This window comes from Puma concolor, chromosome D4 (assembly GCF_028749965.1).
Source record: "Puma concolor isolate L17-30 chromosome D4, mPumCon1.1.hap2, whole genome shotgun sequence".
In the NCBI taxonomy this organism is placed as follows: Eukaryota; Metazoa; Chordata; class Mammalia; order Carnivora; family Felidae; genus Puma; species Puma concolor.
Genome location: NC_141679.1, coordinates 66,702,007 through 66,725,163, shown reverse-complemented (window position 1 = coordinate 66,725,163; position 23,157 = coordinate 66,702,007). Strand labels below are relative to the sequence as shown.

At 35.4% G+C, this 23,157-nt stretch overlaps 2 protein-coding genes and 1 long non-coding RNA gene across 3 annotated transcripts in view; all 3 read left to right on the top strand.

Moving 5' to 3' along the window:
• Positions 1 to 23,157, top strand: part of LOC147574954 (uncharacterized) — a 641,937-nt gene that overhangs the window by 197,076 nt on the left and 421,704 nt on the right. The gene's annotated exons all lie outside the window — the stretch shown is intronic.
• Positions 2,894 to 5,584, top strand: LOC112870981 (olfactory receptor 13C9). Its single transcript, XM_025934144.2, has one exon. It carries the CDS (start codon positions 3,035 to 3,037, stop codon positions 4,031 to 4,033), a length of 999 nt encoding a protein of 332 aa, XP_025789929.2. The 5' UTR covers positions 2,894 to 3,034; the 3' UTR covers positions 4,034 to 5,584.
• Positions 12,575 to 14,079, top strand: LOC147574959 (olfactory receptor 13C2-like). The gene has a single exon (XM_086684704.1). It carries the CDS (start codon positions 12,899 to 12,901, stop codon positions 13,853 to 13,855), a length of 957 nt encoding a protein of 318 aa, XP_086540830.1. The 5' UTR covers positions 12,575 to 12,898; the 3' UTR covers positions 13,856 to 14,079.

The following is a 23,157-nucleotide window of genomic DNA, read 5'->3' as shown; positions in this document are numbered from 1 at the left end:
ATGTCATGAAAATTTTCATGTATGTGATGAAAATTTGTATGTTGTTAGGTTGAGAGACCAGATACCTGAATAGGTCTCATTGATAAAAATTTGAAGTGACTCTTGTAGGAGCATGAAACTTGGCATTGGCATGTAAAAGAATTAGAAAAAAGAGTAAGTCAAGAAATATGAAGGAAACCAAAATAGTATTTACTATATGCGAGGTGCCTTATATGTGCTATTTTATTTTTTCTCCCAAGAACACCACAATGAGACTATTAATTAAAGGTGAGGATATCGAGACACAGAAGTTAATTGCCCAAGGTCAGATAGCTAGTAACTGGCCTTGTAAGCAGAAGGGACATAGATGTGGGATGCTAGCCCTGATGTCATTGCTGGCCATAGACAGGCTTAATCCATACAGAAAACATATAAAATCTCTGTCTATGTGTTCTGCACAAAGACTCAGGCCTCTTACTGATCCAGGGCACTGACAAGAACTTTTCAGTGAGGACTGAGTGGAGTAATGTGGACTGAATCTACAGCTTTTACCAAAGTAGGGTAGGGTTGGGAAGAGGCAAATCTGGGGAAGCTGTAGACGGATACCTGTAGGTATTTCTGCAGCACAGCCTTGTCCCTCACCCTCTTCTTAGGTGGTGTTTTGAGCCCCTTCCTGTCTATGGTGAATGCCATCTCAGAGCATGTTTCCCTTCACATTGGTAGCTGCTTACCCTGTTCTGTGGTTGGGGCTTCGAGGGTGTAGTTGTTTTTCTTGTGTGGTAATATTTTTAACATCCTGTGGCTTCATATTGGGAGTTTTCTATTGTTCATGGAACTTTTTTGTAGAAACACTAACTCTAATGCACATCTGCATGTCAGTAAAAATCTCAGTTTCATTAAAAAAAGTCATGTTTACTTCAATAGACAAAGTGACCTTTCAGAGTGAAATTGCTTCTTAGTAATCATTTACCAAGGAATTGGGATTTTGCTGGCTAGCAATAAAAAGGTGAATCTGGGACTCAATAAAAGACGCATCCATCTTTCAGGTATAAAAGAATCCATAAAAGATGAAGTTGATTGAGGACAGGGCAAAAATAGGAAGAAAGTCGTACCCCAATGATGACCAAAAGCAAATATATGTAATTAGATGCCAGTTGAAATAGATTCAGAGGATTCAGACCCAAAACTCATGCCAAGATTCCTGAGTAAGGAACAATGTTCTACATGTTAGGTACTTTTTGTTTGAGTGAATTAGAGCCTTTTCAATGGATTCTGTGTCCATGAAAAAGAAAATTTGTGTGTGTGTGTGTGTGGGGTGCTATTTATGAAGAGAAATGAAAGGAAATTGCCTGAGACTTTATGACACCAGCTCTTTGGATACAAAGACTGTGTCTGACCCCTGGCTGAATGGCAGGGAATATTTCCCTGAGAAATCACCTGGTTAAGGTGGCAATGAAGAGTTTTTGCATTAATAAAATGAGAAGACAAGTCGCAGACTTGTTGACAATATATACAAGTCATCTATCCAATAAATTATTTGTAGCCAAAGTGAACAAAGAACTCTCAAAACTCAATAATGTGAAAATGAACAATCCAATTAAAAATGGGCAAAAGATGTGAATGACACTTTACTAAAGAGAATGTAAGGATGGCCAAAAAAACCCCAAATATTAGTCATTAGGGAATGCAAATTAAATGCATGATGAAATATCACTACATACCTATTAGAATGTGTAAAACAACACACACACACACACACACACACACTACTAAGTGTTGATGAGGATGAGAAGCAACTATAACTCTCATACATTTCTGGTGGGAATGCAAAAATGATACAGCTACTCTGGAAAGCTGGCAGTTTCTTATAAACTTAAAAATGCATGATTCATTATCCACTATGCCAATCTGATATTTACCCTGGGAAAATGAAAACTTATGTTCACACAAAAATCTGGGTATAAATTTTTTAACAGCTCTATTCATAATTGTCAAGAACTGGAAACAACTCAAATGTCTTTCAGCATATAATTAAACAAACTCTAGTGTATCCATACCATGGAATACTCAGAAATAACAAGTTGGATGAAGCTTGAAGCTCAGAGGCTTTATGCTAAGAGAAAGAAGCCAGAGACCAATGGCTCTTATGATTCCTTTTTTGTATGACTTTCTGGAAGAAATAAAACTATAGGATGAAAAGCATATTAATCTTTGCAGGATATGAGTGGTAAAAGGGGTGACTAAAAAGGGACACAAGGGAATTTTTAGGGTGAAAGACAAGTTCTGTGTTCTTATTATAGGGATAGTTACATGAATCCATACATATTTTAAAATTCATAGAACTATACACTAAAAGAGAGAAAATCACTTTTACTATATATTTTACTATTGATAATTACAAAAATTTTGTTCTATCTCCCATAAAAAAAAGATATTTGCATTGGAACAAGAAGACTTCAGATAATTGGGTTTTGCATGAGTTGTACTTGTTTTTTGGGCAATCAGGCAGTCAAGAAACACTGATTGTGTTTATTGTTGACTTTTGTCCCATCACATTAGCACACTTCATTCAATGTTTTGGTATGAAGTGGGTTATTATTAAATATTCCCGACAAGGAGCTAGACTGCCTTTGCAAGTTAACTAATCAAATCTCTGATATAATGCATTCCATACTGCTTTTAGAGTTCATAAAATATTTCAGATAATTAGGGACCACAAGCAGAGTTGATTTTGGGCCTAGGATTTGCTACATATTAATTATATGACTTTAGGCTTAAACTCTGTTTGGTTAACTTAAATTTCTTATTTCTGAAATGGTCATATTGTGGAGTTTCAGTGAGGTAATGTGTGAATAAACCTCACAAATTCCTGGCCCAGAGTGGTCGATACAACAGATTCTCCTTCATACTTCTGGTGTTGTTTATTTCACTTCTTTACCTTTTCTCCCTTCTTCCCCTTCTCTGTTTTCTTTCTTCCTTCTTCTCATTGGGTTCATGGCAAATTTTTATATATGTGCATTGGTGAACTTGGACTTACCATAATAAATAAATCATTATGTTAAAAAAATTCTTTGAATTCTTACAGGTAAGAAAAAGTACAATGGAATGGGAAAATCAAACCATTCTGGTGGAATTCTTTTTAAAGGGGCTTTCTGATTACCCAAGGCTTGAGCTACTCTTTTTTGCACTAATCTTAATAATGTATGTTGTCATCCTTCTGGGCAATGGCACCCTTATTTTAATCAGCATCTGGGACTCCCACCTTCACACCCCTATGTACTTCTTCCTGGGGAACCTTTCCTTCTTGGACATCTGCTACACCACCACCTCCATTCCCTCCACTCTGGTAAACTTCCTCTCAGAAAGAAAGACCATATCCTTCTCTGGCTGTGCAATACAGATGTTCCTTGGCATGGCCATGGGGACAACAGAGTGTGTGCTCCTGGGCATGATGGCCTTTGACCGGTATGTGGCTATCTGCAACCCTCTAAGATATCCTGTCATCATGAGCAAGGATTCCTATGTGCCCATGGCAGCTGGGTCCTGGTTTGCTGGGATTATCAACTCTGCAGTGCAAACTGCATTTGTGATACAATTAAACTTCTGTAGGAATAACATCAATCATTTCTCTTGTGAAATTCTGGCTGTCATGAAACTGGCCTGTGCTGACATCTCAGGCAATGAATTCATCATGGTTGTGGCCACGACATTGTTCACACTGATGCCCCTGCTTTTGATTGTCATATCTTACTCATTAATCATCTCTAGCATCCTGAAGATCCGTACTTCTGAGGGGAGAAGCAAAGCTTTCTCCACCTGCTCAGCCCACCTGATTGTGGTGATAATATTCTATGGAACCATTCTCTTCATGTACATGAAGCCCAAGTCTAAAGAGACACTTAATTCAGAGGACTTGGATGCCACTGACAAATTGATATCCATGTTCTATGGAGTGATGACTCCCATGATGAATCCTTTAATCTACAGTCTCAGAAACAAGGATGTAAAGGAGACAGTGAAACATCTATTTAACAGAAGTTTCTTTAGCAAGTGAATGGAAAAGAGATTAAATTGTGAATACATTGGGCATTGTTAAAGCTTTAGAATTATGTTGGAATTTTGGTTACTTTTTCTTGTTTTGAACTTTCACATATTACTCAACAATTTTTATGATGACATACAGCATTTCAATATTATGTCATGCTCACTATAGAGAATTTGCAAGATACAGGACATAGGATGAAGAAAATAAAGAGATCACTTATTACTCTAACTCTAGGAGATGGCTTTCAAGTATTTAACAATATATTTTGTGTTCTGTATATACCTCAATATTGGAATTGGGTATTATATGTCTTTTTATGTTCACCTTTATACATAGTCCTATTTCATACACATCATTTCATAAGATCTTTCAAAATAAGTAAGTTCTCTGTTGTGAGAAAAACAAAACAGAAAATCCCCCAAACTGCACCCACATTCTCCAGTGGAGAGCCTTGTGACATAGTTTCACATTAATCTCAAAATCCTCCGAAGACTTTTGGATACTATTTTCTTGTTCAGTATTTAGAATGTTTCCTGTGGAACTAAGCATGCGAGCATTTGGGACTATTGAGGGAAACGGGTAAATGCCTTAAGGATGGAGCCTATGCAATCAATCAGAAAGTCCTTATTTTATCTCCTTTTTTTTTGTTTCAGCTTACATGTTAGCTCTAGCATAAAGAAAATTTTGCAAAATTAAAACTGGGTTGGAAAATCAGTCCACTGGTCTAGAAAGTAATGTGGACAAGTGTTGGGTTAGATGGCATCATATCCATGACCATTTAGAAGAAAGCAGATTTCTTTGATATCCTGAGATCATTCCAATGCTTTTCCAAAACTTAGAAGAATATCTAAGTTCTTGATTTTTAGTGTGGACCTGCATTGATGTTTTGTCTCTGTTACTAATAGCTTTGTCACCTTAGTGATCTAAGTAGATTTGGGGGGATGTCACACAGGATGTGATATTATCTTGATTTTGCTTGGCTTCCTCCTCAAATTTTTACTCTATCTGAAGAACATTTCTAATTTACAAGCCAACAGGAATGAGAAAGTATGTTCATGAGTAAGCCACATTCTAGGAAATCCATTAGGCTGGATAAATTTTATATTGATGGAACAGTAAAGTTAGAGGATGTTGGGGATTAACATATTTTACATAGGCAAATAAGAGTTAAATGATTGTGGTATTTTGGGGTGTATTAATGTCACTTTTCCAAGTTCAGTTTTTAATTTTAATGGCAGGAATATCAAACAGTCATGAACTCTACTTAAGTCCCTTTAGCTTCCATCATAGATATTCACAGATTAAATCTGATGGCAAAAGTTGAGACTATTGATGTATTAGAATCACACCCTAGTGAAATAGGCTGTAAAAACCTATTAGTGGGGTGTTTGGGTGGCTCACTTGGTTAAGCATCAGACTCTTGATTTCAGCTCAGGTCTTCTCTCCCACTTCCTGAGCTGGAGCCCTGCAATGGGCTGTGTGCTGACAGCACAGAGTGTGCTTGCAATTCTCTCTCTCCCTCTCTCTCTGCCCCTCCCCAGCTTGGGTACTCTCTCTCTCTCTCTCTCTCTCAAAATAAATAAACAAACAAACTTAAAAACTTATTAGTTTCCATACACAGACTCAAAGGACTTTTATTTCTTGAAGAATTCCAGGTAGGTGGAAAACCTTTAGAGTTAAAGATTTTGTGTTTGACTCACAGGCCGTGTTCGATATCCAACTCTACTTTCGTTTTTTTTCTCAAAGCTTAAATCCAACTGTTTCCACAAGCTCTGGAGGATGACTAACCTAGGGCCTAGTCTTATATTAGACTTACAAATGTTTGATAGAAACTTAATTAAAGAAGCAGACATTTTATTTTATTTTTTTCAAATATTTTATTAAATTTTGAGAGAGAGAAAGAATGAGCACAAGTGGGGGAGGAGCAGAGAGAGAGAAGGGGACAGAGGATTTGAAGTGGGCTCTGTGCTGACAGCAGTGTGCCCGGTGTAAGGCTCGAATTCATGAACTGTGGGATCATGACATGAGTTGAATTGGATGCTTAACCAACTGAGCCACCCAGGTGCCCCGAAAGTAGAAACTTTTTTTAATTAAAAAATTTTTTTTTATGTTTTTATTTTATTTTTGAGAGAGAGAGAGAGAGAGAGAGAGAGAGAGCAAGCAGGGGAGGGGCAGAGAGAGGGAGACACAGAATCTGAAGCAGGCTCCAGGCTCTGAGCTGTCAGCACAGAACCCAATGTGGGACTCGAACTCACGGACCGTGAGCCGAAGTCAGAGGCTTAACTGACTGAGCCACCCAGGTGCCTGAAAGTAGAAATTTTAATACGCATTTTTTCCTCATACGAGAAGAGGAAGATGGTTTTTCCCTTCTTAGGGTTGTAGAATAAATTTCTGAAGAAAAGAAAGGTCAGTCACCTTTCTTGATGTACCCATATGCTCACATTTGCTGGTTACATACCTTATCACTATAATACTGATAATTCTTTCCTTAATACTTGAGCTTCTGCAGGGTTTTCCATTTAGGAAATTTATTTTGAAAGATATTCCTATTTTTCCAATTCTCAGTTAATCAGAATTTTGTGACTTGGAAAACATAAATTTCCTAACAATTCTGTGAAGAAATTACTGTATGGAAACACTTCCATACTATTATTTAATAATAGTAAATGAAATAATTTCTTTCCATCCAGTGTGTATTCTACCATTTGTAACTAAATCCCTGATTGCTACATATGGTATATGAGGTTCTCTTTGCTTTGGTCTGTTTGGTTTCGTCTTCCACCAGCCCCCATATGCCTCTCTATTTATATTCTTATGATGCTGTGTTATTTTTATTTTCCTGCCTTCATCATGAATTTCTTGTCTTATACCATGGTGTTATTGTTTCTTCTTCCCAGATGTCCTTCCTCGTATTTTTTACCTCTTAAGATCTCACTCACAAATTAAGAATCAGTTCATGTATCACCTCTCCTGGCAAGTATGACTTGATCCTGAGTTACTTGTCACTTACACCTCCATAGCACACTAAACAATCATTTTAATTAATTAATTAATTAATATTTATTTTGAGGGAAAGAGTAGGAAAGGAGTGAAGGGAGAGGGAGATAGAGAATCTCAAGCAGGCCCTGCTTCCAGTGCAAAGCCCTACCTGGGGCTCAACCTCATGACTGTGAGATCATGCATGACCTCAGTACAAATCAAGAGTTGGACACTTAACTGACTGAGCCACTGAGGCACCCCTAACTATCATTTTAATTGCAGCATTACCCCCTCTTATTGAAATCATCTGATTACATGGATATTTTCTCATTACCTGTAGGACAGGTAGAGACTGCACCTTGAACATTTTTATATTCACAGAGATTCTTACAGCCAACTTCATTGAGTAGGTATGCAACAAATGTCATGTAAACAGAGGTTATTAGAAAATATAAAACACCAATAGAAATAAGGGTAGAAGATATGAGTACTTAACACATATAAAAGAAAATGCACCTATTTAAGACACACACACAAAAGTTAAATATTTCTCGTAGTTAAAAATTCCATTTAAAGCCATGATGAGATACTATTTTAAGCCATTTAGATGATTAAAAAAACCTCTAAACTATTGACAACATCCAGTGATGATAAGAATAAGAGAAAATCGCTGTATTAATAGTGGGAGCATAAATTAATATTATCTTTTAGCTTCATAAAAATACTCATTGATTTTGACCCATCAGTTCACTTCTAGAATTCTACCTTAACATAGGAATTTGAACTTATTTTGTTAAAAATAAATTAAAAAATAAAAAGGAAAAAGATCATTCGAAAGTATCCAGCCTTAAGGTGCCTCATTGGCTCCTCAGAGGAGGAAATGATTTTGTCTTGAGTTATTTTATTGTTTTATAATGAAGATCAGACTCCTTTCTGAACTATGTTTATCACTAGGTTGTTTAATTATAATTTATTTTCAGCTTTGTTTTTTAAGCCTTTATATATTACCTGAATATATCTTTTCTTTCCTTGTCTAACCTTCTTTTACCTTCTTCCTACTTCCAAAAAAAATTTCCTGTATACAAAACCTGTGTATTACTTTTTGAATATTTACAATGTAATATGTTCATTCAGAAAGTCAACTTTTATTATAAACTAAATCATAAAGTAAACATAAAATTGTATGGTTAATAATCTATACTTCCCAAATGGTTTCATGTGTGTGTGTTTGTGTGTGTGAGAGAGAGAGAAAAATAGATTGAAAGATTGAGAGAGAATTCAGTTGGGGAAATTTTGATGACTATACATGAGCCTCTTTATGATTTTTGTGTGAAACAGAGTAATGGGCCTCTTGTAATTAGGTCTTTAGGGCTTTATTTCTGAAGTCTCATGTTTTATACATATTTAATTTATGAAGCAATTTAAAGTTGTCCATAGAGGTTTAGAGAGGTCCTTAAGAACACTTAAATTGTGTCCTAAAGCATGAAGCAGACTCTTTAGATATTTGTGGATCTCCACAATGGGGCAGTGTTTTAGCCTGGGCTTTATGGGGAAATTGCCCCATTCCTAAAATGTATGGTTAAGTATCAATTTCCTTCCTATTTCGAACTAGAGGAATCTAATGGTGCTTTGTCTGAACTGGCAGAATTTATCTTTGTGGTCACACCTGTAACAGTCATGTGTCTATAAATGTCAAACAATCAGTGAGTTTCTATGGCCAAGTGATTACTCACTAGTAGCTGCCTCTTTGGAGGCTCAGCTACTAATGTGGAGTCATGAAGATTGGCTGCAAGTAGAAAAGCAGGACAAAATCATCTGTTGCTGCAACCTAGAGAGACAGGCAGTCTCTGGTTTGAAGGTAAGTTACTGCAAAGACAGGAAACAAACTTATCATCGATAAGTAGGAGTTGGGCTGATGGTTTAAAAGTGTCAATTTTGAACATGAGATGTTTTTCTCATTGAGAGATTGAGTGTTAGAAAGGGAATTTAAGGGTCTAGTGACTGAGATGTGGTGGGGGAAAAAGAGCTATGGGACCAAAAGAGCAGTTCTGTATGCAAAGACCACTGCACCAACTGGAACCAACTGGAAGGAATTTGCCCAGTAGGATGAGTTACTTTTTATTAATGTTCAGCTTTTTAGTGTGTTACATCGTATTTTGACACTGTTATTTTCTTGAGCGAATTGAGGCTTACTATAGGGTGTACAGTAGACTATGTGTTCTTTGGTAAACAAGTCATCGCTGGTCCTCTAGCAACAGCTCAGTTCCATTTGGTTCAGTCACTTAAGAACAAGGTGAACTGTGTTCCAGGTACTGTTCTAGGGCCTCTTTATACAGAGATAACATACGAGGAGGATCCTATGACCAATTTGGATTTTTTTAAAGAAACTGAACATTATCATTTTGTGAACTGAAAAAGAAAATTTACCAAAGCAATGCATAGCCAGAAAGACACCTGCTTGGGCATTATTCTAGTATGTTTGCATGCAGTATTGGGGACTATTTTGAATATTTGCTTTTCGATCATTAGGTTATAATTGTAAAAGTGAGTAACTTTTCCTTTTCCTTTTCCTTTTTATGTCAAGAGGCTTGCTAAAAATGTTAAAATAGTCTTAGTCAAAAAAGTCATGTGTTTTAAGACAAGGAACGCACTGGTACCTTACTACAACCCTATCTTTTTATAGAGGGAATTGAATTTGATATAAGGCAGAACTTGAGATGAGTTTTGCCATTTTGGCACCTAATTTGCTGGTGTCCAGAAGATTGGGGTGACTGTGATAAAGTGTATTAGGATCTGTATGTAGGATGAAATAATACCATTTGTCAGATCATTGCATGTGATCTGATTAAGCTTTTAAGCTACATGCACTTGATAAAGAAATGATAAAGAGATAAAGAGATGCAGATGACTCTAACAGAAGGAAGAAATGAACGGAGAAGCATGAAGGAAACCACTGACAATGGGAACCACTGTTGTGCTAATTGATTATATGCACCAGCTCATTTAGTCATATCAACAAATAATATGATATAGGTGTTTTTATCTTCATCCTATAGTGAGGGATGGTGATGATCAAAAACCTGCCCAGGCCATCTAGTTAAGAGGCAGAGATAGTGTTTGACCTAAGTTTGCCTCCAAAGTCTGTGTGCTTGACAGTGGTATGGAATGTGTTTGTTAGAATATCATGTAGCATGGGGATAGCTACTGGAACAATGACTTTGACAGATGATTTTTTACAGGTGTGCATATAATCTTCACTATTCAAAGGACTCCTGTGTACATAATACCCTTGGGGGTCTCAAGTGGTTTGAGACCTAACCCAGAAAAGTATGACAAATTCTATAAGATGGAAATCTTCTAAAAAATTAAATAATTTTAAAAGCTAGGGCAAAGAGGAGTTTAGAATAGGAAAATCAAATTGGGTTTTGGGTGATCCCAAGGAGACTAATTATGGCCTGAAAATGAGAAGATGGACCCTAGACTCAGAGCAAAGTAATTCATAACGTTAGATGGACAAAAGACTTGAGAACATATCCACTTATGGATTGGTAAAATTGAGTAGAGTGTTCAAGTTAATGAAAACAAATAGTGAATGACAACTAGCCAGCAAAATAAGGAAGTGGGAAAAAAGAAAATGCAAAAATGAAAAATAAGTAACAAAAATAAAGTATATGGAAAGAAAAAAATAAAATACATTAATATTTATATTTTAAAGTGAATGGACTTGATACTCTCATAAAAGACACTATAAAAAGAGATTAAAAATTTAAACCCAGATATACGTTACTTATAAGTAGTGTACTTAACAAAACGAAATGGAAGAATTGAAAATAAAGGAATGCACAAAGAGCAGGCAAAAGCAAACTAAAAGAAAGCAGGAGTGTAATAGCAATATGCTAAAAGTGGAACTTAAAGCACAAAACATGAGAAAGGTCAATTAATAACATTCACAATTTATAAAGATTATCGGCCATAACCAATACAGAAGCTAAACATATAAAAATCCTACATATATAGGATATATATACTTAAAATACATGTACTTAAAATTTTTGAATAGCATTTATTAAATATAGATGTCAGAAAATAATTATTTGAAATATTTGAATAATATATTAAATAAACTTGATTATATGTATAGATGTATGCATGTATTGTGTATCCATATAAAACCATATGTCTTTCTCCAAGAGAATTCATACATTTAAACATGGATCAAGTAATTGGCTGCCAAAGTCTCTATAGGTCATGTTCTCTTTTCATAATAAAATAAAGTTGGAAATAAATAACAAAGTCAAACACAAATATCTAATGACTAGTTGTGCAAGAAACACACATTTGGGTAACTCTTGGTTTAAAGAAGGAAAGGGAAAAATTACCTAGAAGCCAATGAAGAGAACATCAGGAAAATTTACCTTTTAAGGAAAACAAAGTATTTTAAGGACATTAATTAGAGGTAGCAATAGAGAAGAAAGAGGAAACTTCAATGAATTTAGTTCTTATTTCCTGGAAATAGAAAATTCCAAGTAAGTTTAAAATACTTACAAACAAAACTTAAGTTAATAAAACAGGGGAAAAAAAGTGAGAAGGATAAATCTATCCAAAAGCCCCCACCCCCCAGCTTTTTTGAGAATACCTGTATTATAGGAAAATGCCTTGTGAGATGAATAAGAAAAAATATTATGTAAGAATAGTAAGGAAAAAGGAGAAAGGAGAAAGAATTTCTCACAAGGGAAATCACAGATTGGAAGGGTTAAATGTTGTATGACAACACATTTGTAGTGAAATATAAAGTATCAAATGAACTCTCAAATCTCCATTTTGAAATATTGCTTCTTTCTGAATAATACCTATTTTGGTCTGATAGTTCTCTTGAAACATTAGTATTGTCAATTAGTATTCTAGTCTATAAGCCAAGTTCTCTAGAAATTGAATAATTAAGAATTTATACTCTGCAACCATATGGCTTGGGATTAACTCTTCGTTCTACCATTTTTTTAGCTACATGACTTTGATCTTAAGCAAATTACTTAATTTTTCTGTGCTTTATTTTCCTCCTCTGTTTATAAATAAAGATGATGATATTGTAACAGTAACTGACTGATAGGGTTGTTATTCAGACTGAATTAGGTAATGCATAAAGCAAGCATTAGTAGAGGATTGACACAGAGTGGGAAATATTTTGTCTTTCATTTTATTCCTTAACTAAACAAATATTTTTGAACATCCAACTCTGTGTCCACTTCACTATAGATACTGAACTGTGGAAGTAAATAAGAAAAGTATCTATCTTTATAAAGTTTACATGCTATGGTTAAAACAGATAGTAAACATAACATTATAATTTCAAGGAGTGACAAGATCATTGATTTATTGTGTGGTGGTGTGTAGCCAATAAAAATGGTTTATTGTTCAGTTACACATGAAATACAATGCTAAGTTTTTATTATAACCTCAAGTTTACATATGTGATGATAAATAAAACAAAAATCCCAGGCTTCAGGAAAGAAGACTTGGGTTTGAATCTTACTTAGCTCTGATATATATTTACCTTTGGTCAAGTTCACTTAATATTTACACTTTGTTTAAATTGTGGATAATAATATCTCTGTCACTTAGCACTGTGATGAAATTAAGTAAATTACATGACATATTTCCTGTAACATAAAACATGTTAGTTTCCTCTTCCCTTCCCCCTCTTTCTTCATAACTTGCCATGCTTTGGTTCACATGGTTTACTTCTTTTTTTCTTTAGTTTTTTTCCTTAAAAAAAATTTTTCCCCTCTGAGAAGAGGGGTACTTGTAAACTGGTACACATTTGAAAGTAATCATAATAAGATACACATTTTGTTTTAACAAATTTTAATGTCTTACAGGTAAAAGAGAAACAGTAGAATGGAATGGGAAAATCAAACAATTCTGGTGGAATTCTTTCTAAAGGGGCTTTCTGATTACCCAAGGCTTGAGCTACTCTTTTTTGCACTAATCTTAATAATGTATGTTGTCATCCTTCTGGGCAATGGCACCCTTATTTTAATCAGCATCTGGGACCCCCACCTTCACACCCCTATGTACTTCTTCCTGGGGAACCTCTCCTTCTTGGACATCTGCTACACCACTACCTCCATTCCCTCCATTCTGGTGAGCTTCCTCTCAGAAAGAAAGACCATATCCTTCTCTGGCTGTGCAATACAGATGTTCCTCGGCTTGGCCATGGGGACAACAGAGTGTGTGCTCCTGGGCATGATGGCCTTTGACCGGTATGTGGCTATCTGCAACCCTCTAAGATATCCTGTCATCATGAGCAAGGATTCCTATGTGCCCATGGCAGTTGGGTCCTGGATCATAGGAGTTATCAACTCTGCAGTACAAACCGCATTTGTAGTACAGTTGCCTTTCTGTGGGAATAATGTCATCAATCATCTCTCCTGTGAAATTCTGGCTATCATGAAACTGGCCTGTGCTGACATCTCAGGCAATGAGTTCATCATGCTCGTGGCCACAACACTGTTTATATTGACACCACTGTTATTAATCATTATCTCTTACACATTAATCATTGTCAGCATCCTCAAAATTCGCTCTTCTGAGGGGAGAAGCAAAGTTTTCTCCACATGCTCAGCCCATCTGACTGTGGTGATAATATTCTATGGAACCATTCTCTTCATGTACATGAAGCCCAAGTCTAAAGACACACTTAATTCAGAGGACTTGGATGCTACTGACAAACTTATATCCTTGTTCTATGGGATTGTAACTCCTATGATGAATCCTTTAATATACAGTCTTAGGAACAAAGATGTTAAGGAGGCAGTAAAACACTTACTGAGAAGAAGTATGTTTAACAAGTAAATGGGAAAGGGACACATAATTTTTGTAATCACATTGTGGAAATCAATTAGACCAACTAAAGGGCCAAATAGATAGGTTCTTACTGCTGTGTCAAATTCATCTCTCAAATCTCTCAAGCTCTAATATTTTTTGGTGCAGTGCATAATGAAAATAAGTAAATAAATGCCTATGTTTTAGGAGTCAGCGATTGTTTTTATTGTTGAAGAGCTTGATTAAGAGGGCAAGTAGAGGGGTAGTGTAATAGTGAGAGAGATTTCCAGACAGGAGAATGTTACACTTGTATTAAAACCTTTAAAATGTTTTTTGAAAACATATGGTATCTATCTTTCTCTGTATGACTTATTTCACTTAGCGTAACACTCTCCAGTTCCATCCATGCTGCTACAAAAGGCCATATTTCATTCTTTCTCATTGCCACGTAGTATTCCATTGTGTATATAAACCACAATTTTTTTTTTAAACATTTATTTATTTTTGAGACAGGGAGAGACAGAGCATGAACAGGGGAGGGTCAGAGGAAGAGGGAGACATAGAATCTGAAACAGGCTCCAGGCTCTGAGCTGTCAGCACAGAGCCCGATGCGGGGCTTGAACCCACAGACCGCGAGATCATGACCTGAGCCGAAGTCGGACGCTTAACTGACTGAGCCACCCAGGCGCCCCTAAACCACAATTTCTTTATCCATTCATTTGTTGGTGGACATTTAGGCTCTTTCCATAATTTAGCTATTGTTGAAAGTGCTGCTATAAACATTGGGGTACAAGTGCCCCTATGCATCAGTACTCCAACAATAAATTTCATATTAAAAAAATAAAATGTGGGGCGCCTGGGTGGCGCAGTTGGTTAAGCGTCCGACTTCAGCCAGGTCACGATCTCGCGGTCCGGGAGTTCGAGCCCCGCGTCGGGCTCTGGGCTGATGGCTCAGAGCCTGGAGCCTGTTTCCGATTCTGTGTCTCCCTCTCTCTCTGCCCCTCCCCCGTTCATGCTCTGTCTCTCTCTGTCCCAAAAATAAATAAACGTTGAAAAAAAAAATGTTTTTTGACAAGATTATTTTCAAAACCAATTTCATATTTTCTTACTTTCTTTACAAGGCAAAATTTATTTTATTTTATTTTATTTTATTTTATTTTATTTTATTTTATTTTATTTTAATTTTTTATTTTAATTTTTTTAATTTTTTTATGAAATTTATTGTCAAATTGGTTTATACAACACCCAGTGCTCATTCCAAAAGATGCCCTCTTCAATACCCATCACCTACCCTCCCCTCCCTCCCACCCCCCATCACCCTCAGTTTGTTCTCAGTTTTTAAGAGTCTCTTATGCTTTGGCTCTCTCCCACTCTAACCTCTTTTTTTTTTTCCTTCCCCTCCCCCATGGGTTTCTGTTAAGTTTCTCAGGATCCACATAAGAGTGAAAATATATGGTATCTGTCTTTCTCTGTATGGCTTATTTCACTTAGCATCACACTCTCCAGTTCCATCCATGTTGCTACAAGGGACCATATTTCATTCTTTCTCATTGTTACCTAGTACTCCATTGTGTATATAAACCACAATTTCTTTATCCATTCATCAGTTGATGGACATTTAGGCTCTTTCCATAATTTGGCTACTGTTGAGAGTGCTGCTATAAACATTGGGGTACAAGTGCCCCTATGCATCAGTACGCCTGTATCCCTACAAGGCACAATTAAAACTGGCATCAGATTTTTAAACTCAGCTAAAATTATGAATTTACAATACTGTAATTACTAAAAGAATCTGATTTACTTGGAATCTATTTAAATATGTAATGCTGATTATCTTCTGTCTGGGTAGCTGTATAATATTAAACCTTTTGGTTCTAGTATAATAATTGTTTTTTTAACTTTTTGTTCATCTCCACCTATGAGGCATTAAATTATTAATATTTTTAATTTCAACATATCTGCTTTGACAGTCTTTTTTTCCAAACACCTTATGATATATGGGATCTAACTGCTTTAGACTTGGAGTTAAATAACTGACTTTTGAAGCTGTTTGAAATTAAAAGTAAATAACCACGGATAAAGGTAGAATTGTATCTTTTCCTTTGTATCACTGACTCTCTATCCATGATATGTTGCTGATCCAGGAGGAATCTGTTATTATGGGATGGTGGATATACCTTTAGATGGTTTTTACATTTGATCCTTATCCGGGATTTATATTTCATTCCTCTGTTATGGGAATGTTAAGCTTTAAAAACATTTAATTTTATCATTTTATTTCTTCTTATCTAAATTTCACACTTTAAATATTAATATTAGATTTTAATGTTTAATATTACATCTCTTTTTTCTTACCTGATATATTATTCCCAGAATTTTTTATTTAAATTTAAGTAATTTAGCTTATGTTTTCTTTAGAATTAAAAATTTTAGAAAAATTCTTTAGAATTAAAAAAAAAATTTAAGACATTAAGTTACTTGGTTTTATTCTTTTGTTTGATTGCTTTAGCTTTTTAAACACTGCTTAAAATCCTACATTACTTGTTACTTTTTATTTAGATTTTAAAATGTTATTGTTTTTCTATTTTAATCTTTTAATTTTTTTAATCTTGTGTTTACTTTTAATTGTAAAATAGAGATTCATTTTCCCCTTACAGTTCAGAAAGAGGCAGCAGTGAGCATTTTATAGGATACTACATCACAAAAGAAAGGCCTCCTTTATTCCATTGTCATTCTACTTCTCTCTGTCTCCTTGAATCTTTTAGCTTTCTTAGTAATGATAGTAGGAAGTAATTATTTTCTGTGAATATCCCTCAAGAAATTTGAGAGAACCACAAGTTCTAGATCCTTCCAAGATCCTTTATCTAACTAACTAACTAAGTAACTAAGTAACTAATGACAACAACAACAGAAAGATCTAAGACCTAAGTGATTTCTTGGAATGGTGTATTTTCTGAAACTACATCGGGAATAAAATGTTTTAAATTTCTCCAATATGCAAAGCTGTTAGGAAATACTGATCCAACATTTGTCTAAGACCACACGCTGTCAGCATACTCAAGGAGGTCATGAAAGATTTGATTGACAAACCGCAATAGAGGTTTTGTATAACAGGTTCACATCCTGATTTACATCAAATATATTTATTCCCAAGATGGAGTTCTTGGGAATTTCTTTCCAGAACAGTCATATATATATATGTCATATGTATATATATCCTGTGTGTCACTCCTTTGCATTACTTTCTTTCATCATGATGATCAGTGAGAAGCTGGCTAGAACCCAGTTTATACAAAGTAAGATTTTAAAACATGGGATCGGAGTCATTTCACTGATTCATGGTTTCCTGACTTTGTTGGATTTAGACTTGGTCATTGTGCAGCTGCCCAGAAAGTAGAACCACCATATTGCAGATTGGCCCTTTGGAAAATGCTTAGGGAGTAGATAGACTAGCAATTTGTAAACTTTAGTTGGCTTTCTTAGGAGAGAGTGATGTGCTATTCAGAGGGGGACAGAATAACTGAAGGGTGCCTAAATGAGAGTGTTTAGAGACTACTGGTTGTGGCTGATCTCTTGTTTCATACCACTATTTAGGCTTCAGGACCAGTCGTTTCTACCTGTTCTTCAATGTTATCAATGCTGATGTCGTTTTGATCCAGTTTGTTTCATCCCATGCATGGATTTACATTCCCTTCATTCTCTGAACTATAGCTAGCTCTGGGCTTCTATTTACTAACTGAAGATTTGAGGAAGATACAAAGGAATGACAATGCAGAAAAGGAAAAAAGAATAACCCTAATTAGACTTCAGATCTCACACTTCCTAACCTCCACCATGAGCTTTCATAAAGATTCCTTATCACCATCTCTCCCCTAGGCTCTGGTCACCTGTTTTGTTAATAGGGTTCACTGTTTCTTATTTAAGAATTATATTTTAAGGGGTGCCGTCTGTGTGGCTCAGTCGGTTGAGTGTCCAACTTCGGCTCAGGTCATTTGAGCCCAGTATGGGGCTCTGTGCTGACAGCTTGGAGCCTGAAGCCTGTTTTGGATTCTGTGTCTCCCTCTCTCTCTGACCCTAACCCACTCGCATTCTGTCTCTGTCTCTCTCAAAAATAAATAAACATAAAAAAAATTTAAAAAAGCATTATATCTTAAATTTGTTACCACCCTGAGTCCCAGAGTAGCATGGTATCTTCCCAGAGGTTATTTCCCCAGCCTGACTCCATGAACTTATATCTGGACCTTGGGAGACTTCAGGTTCAGACCAAAGCTTAAGTACTTGCTGTCAGCCAGGGAACAAAGAAAACAATGCCTGTTTTTGTTTGTTTGGTTGGTTGGTTGGTTGGGTTTTTTTTAGTGAAACATCTTATGTCTTTGGAACATGTTGGCCCTAATAGAACCAACCTTGGAGTGGTGACCATATGTGTCCTTTGCTCAGAACTAGTCTACTTAACATCAGTTCCCCTGGTGTAATTAGTAACAGTTTACTCTTTCAATGTCAAGTGTCCTAGCTTGGATGACCTACTGTATAGGCACCTTAAATAGCAGCACCTATTAGAAGCAGGAAGAGCATCAGATTTCAGGGAAGTGATGGGAATAGCAGATCATAGCATTGTGATGGCAGTGTCCTGAGGTGGACAGCATGGACACATCCTATCAGTGCAAGTGAAATGCTTTCAAGTAGTCATCAAATTAAATGGGTGGTTCTTCCATCGAGTTTGGAGACACTCCATTAGATTTCAGTTGTCACTGAAAAAATGCTTAATATACACCCATAATGATAACTTTATATGGATCTTTGGACTTCCTATCAGGCAAAAATTCACTAGAGTTTTTCTTATTTCTGATAGTTCCTTGTTAGGATAATAAAACTGTATAATCTGTTTATAAAAAATTGTCCTTTTCTTTTTTATTATGGAGGGACTAGCAAGCAATTTATGTAAAATGATATGTGATCATTGAATAACAAAGGAATGAGGGTCCAAAACAAAGCAACTCTGGTTTTCCCATTGGAATATAAGCTTTTTCATCAGAAGATCACTTTTATTGGCTTTGCCTCATATGAGGTGAGGAAGATGTAAAGGGAATTCTTCCAAACCTTGTAAACTTTAGTCTTGTATTTGCCTTTAACATTAAATATTAAAATATAATGAAGTAATATCTACAGGCAAATAGGAACAATTTCAAATTCTTTCCTATTCACTATCATTGCTTACAGATTCAACAGTTCTCTTAAGATAAATTTGCACATATTTTTTTCATTTGTTTTATTTGTACCTTTCATTGCTTAGAGACATTCTTTTATAAAACATCCTTGATATTCTCCTTGCTAATGACCTTTTAAGGCCATGATAGACTTTCCTATTATTTTAAAGGATAAATAATTAGAAATCTTCAAAAACGAGATATCATTTGTGATTCCATGAATTCTGAGGTAGCTTGAAAATGTCAGGATGTGTTTACCATGACTGAAAAGACTGACATTAAAGTCATACTTTCTACTCTCCACTAGATTGGGGAAATTTAATTTCTGGGATTTAATAAGCCAGGGAAAAATGTACTTATTTAATATAATCTTGTGTTATCACATCCATGAAATATCTTGACTTCAGAAGTTTCTAAAGGCCTATGAATGGGCTATTAACTGCCTTTTTTAGGTTACCTTGCGACTCTGGGGAAACTCTGTGGAAACTATGTCCTCCACATGAAATGAATCCTGAGGAAAGATCAGCTAAGGCTACAAGTAAATAATTTTTTTTGGCCAAATTTCCCTATGTGTCAAAAAAAGGATTACTCTAGACAGATTTGTATCTATATCTTGCCTGATACTCATAGAAAATATTGGTCTGAAATATAAAATATGTCAAGCATTTAGCTGCTATTGCAGTTGCCAATTGCAATTGAAAATTGCCATTGAAATTTTGGTAGAATGTTTAATAAATTAATACCCATACTTATTGAGAAGTATAGGTATGCTTAGTTTTAAATGTTTAGATCTAGTTAGAAGGCATGCCATCCTATCATAAACAACACTGATTCAGTATAGTTCAGAGCAGTTCCTCATCTTTTCTGGAAATAGTTTTATCCTCAAGTGCCTTTTTTTCCACTTTTAAGTTTTTAAATAAGCAATATGACATGTGAAGGCCCATTAATTGGACCTCAGGCAGAAAGTAACTTGGGATATAAAATCATCAGGACAATTGACCTTGGTATGAACTAAAATATGTGAAGCTTTCTACTGAGGTCTTGGGCCTCCATCACCTAGTCATAAGTAATTCTGTCTGAGAATTTGCCCATATTGCAGATCTAGTGGCCAGATAAGATCTATCCAGATACTCTATTATAATGATGTTTTCTACAATCTACTCTGAAGTTTCTTAATTTGATTTACATTTATTAGACATCAGAGAGTGACAGATGTTTTTTATTTTTATTAATTAATTAATTAATTTATTTATTTATTTTTAAATATTTTTTAACGTTTATTCACTTTTTGAGAGACAGAGACAAAGCATAAGCGAAGGAGGGGCAGAGAGAGGGACACACAGAAACCAAAGTAGGCCTCAAGCTCTGAGCTGTCAGCATAGAGCCTGACGCAGGGCTCAACTCATGAACCTGTGAGATCATGACCTGAGCTGAAGTTGGACACTTAACCAAGTGAGCCACCCAGGTGCCCCTTTTTAATTTATTTTTATTCTCTTCAGTTCTGTTTACTAAAATCATTAGAAATACATTTTACAGGATTCCTGCAAGCTCATTTGTACCTGTACTAAGAAAATGGACTTTATATTTGCTATAGTATTTTGGAAATAGAAATGTTTTTTCTTCTACAATCTGCTTGTTTGTGATACAAGAGGAATCTTAATTTTTAAGATATCTAAAATCTAGTTTTAAATAGTTCATAGCCATTTTAAAGCACCAGTACATTTTCAATCAGAATTGTTTCATTTTACCTTATTTGTTTCAGCTCCCGAATATACTACTATAATAGTACCAGAATTAATAATCAGTACTAAAAGTAATGATAAATGATATAAATAATGAACACAAATCTGTCACTATTTATGAATGGTACTATATGTATGTAGAACACTAAAATGGTTTAAAAATATTGGAATTAATAAGTGAATTTAATGTCAACTATATTTTTATTAAAAATTTAAGAAATTATTACAAAAAAAGTGAATTTACCAAGATTGCTAAATATAACTTTAGCATAGAAAAATCATTACATAACAATAACAAGGAAGTAGAAAATAGAATTAAAGCACAATTTATAATAGCATCAAAAAACAATAAATATATGAATAAATGTATAATATGTACAAGACATTTGTGCAAGAAAAATCACTAAAACATTGAGAGGAATTAAAAAAAAATTAATGTTTATTTACTTTTGACAGAGAGAGAGAGAGAGACAGAGCATGAGCGGAGGAGGGGCAGAGAGAAAGGGAGACACAGAATCCCAGGCAGGCTCCAGGCTCTGAGCTGTCAGTACAGAGCCGGACGCGGGGCTCGAACTCACAGACCGAGATAATGACCTAAGCCAAAGTTGGACGCTCAACTAACTGAGCCACCCAGGTGCCCCAACACTGAGAGAAATTTAAAAAGACCTAGTTAATGAATTAGAAGATACAATAGTATAAAGATGTCAGTTGTCTCTAAATTGAAACTTAGAAGGTTCAAGGCTATCTCAATCAAAATTCCAGCAGGTGTATTGTGAAAATTGATAAGCCAAATATATATACAAATACCAACACCAACCAACCACCCATAAAGAAGAATTAATTTAGAGGACCCAGATCAAGATTTATAGAGCTATAGCTAAAAAGACAATGTAGTATTGGTTCAAGGATAAGAAGAATAGACTAGTGGAACAGAACAAGATTTCAATTAGTTTATGTCAAAAGTAACAATGCAATGCAGTAGGGAAGGGAGCTTTGCAGTAGTCATGTTAAGTTAAATAGTATGCACATAGTAAAAAATAAATCTTGACCTTGCCACATACTTGGATTTATCAGGATACTTTCCAATAGACAAATAGTCTCCTACAATTCTACGTGCACAAAGGCTGCTCAGCAATCAAGTCTCTTATTGGCCCAGATACTTGAATTAATTAAAATTTTTTTCACCTCATTTTTTTGATTTCCAATTAGAACATGGAACTTGGAGAATCAAACCCTGGAGAACTAGAAAGTTTCTTAACTTTTTTATGTTCCAGAATCACAGCATTAAATTGTTAAGGGAGTTGGAAGGTCCCTGATAGCAACAGGAGACTTTAGTAGTCTTAGATCCAGGGATAACCCTTTGGAAGTTTTAGAGAGCAGAGCATAGGTGGTGATTTTGGCAGAAAAAAATCTTTGTCATTATTTTCCTTAGGCAGTTATTTTTATATTTTTACCAAAAGCTCTGTATGTTGAGAATTTGTGAATGAGGAAAGATCTGGCTTGATTTTTTGCAAACCAAGAGCATCCATATCCTTTTTCATTGCAATTTCTGAATAAAAATACCTCTGCATAACCCACTCTAATACAGTTTTCATGGAGAATTACCATAATTACAAAATTCAGATTCTTTTACTTTTCTGAGCACTGCACAAAGATTCACAAGCAAGACCATGCTGGAGATCAACTTTAAATAGTGAAGCATACATTAGTCAAAGAGGAAGATACTGATCACATGTGCTGAGGTAAATGAGAGCAGACCTTATCCATCTCTTTCTGTATCCTCCGATTTATAAAACCGATTCATGGGTCTCAGCTAGGCCAGGAGACCAGAACAGGAGACCAGATATTTACTTTTAAAAGAAGTACTTGTTGATAAGGAAAATATTGAGTTGAAATGAGCCCAAAATGTGGGACGGAAGTTTTCGATTTGCTTTTGAGTTTCTCATTTATCTCAGACAAGTCATTAAACTCCTTCAAGCATCCATCAGCTTTAAAATTAGAATGTTGGGGTAGAACTCTGATTTGTTCTGGCTCTGACATTTGGGAAGGAAAAGGGAAGAGATTGTTGGAAAACACTTGGCTATCTTAGCCCTGGCATCTGAAGTCATTTTAGGGAAAGTATCTCAATAAAATAACTTAGGATAGGTGAGACTCTTACAAGCATTGTAAAGGAAGGATAAGGGAAAGAATAGGGACCCAATCTGCATGAGAAAAAGACATCATTATTTTATTTATAAGAAAAGACCAGACAGTAGTGAAGAAAGAAGAGAAAGCAAGAAGAGCAAGAGCTAGAGTAGGAAAACTGGGTGCTGAGTGGGGAAAGACCACTAGAGAAGCCCTCAGTAGAAGCATGGTGTGTGCTGACCCAAATGAACTTTAAAAAGCA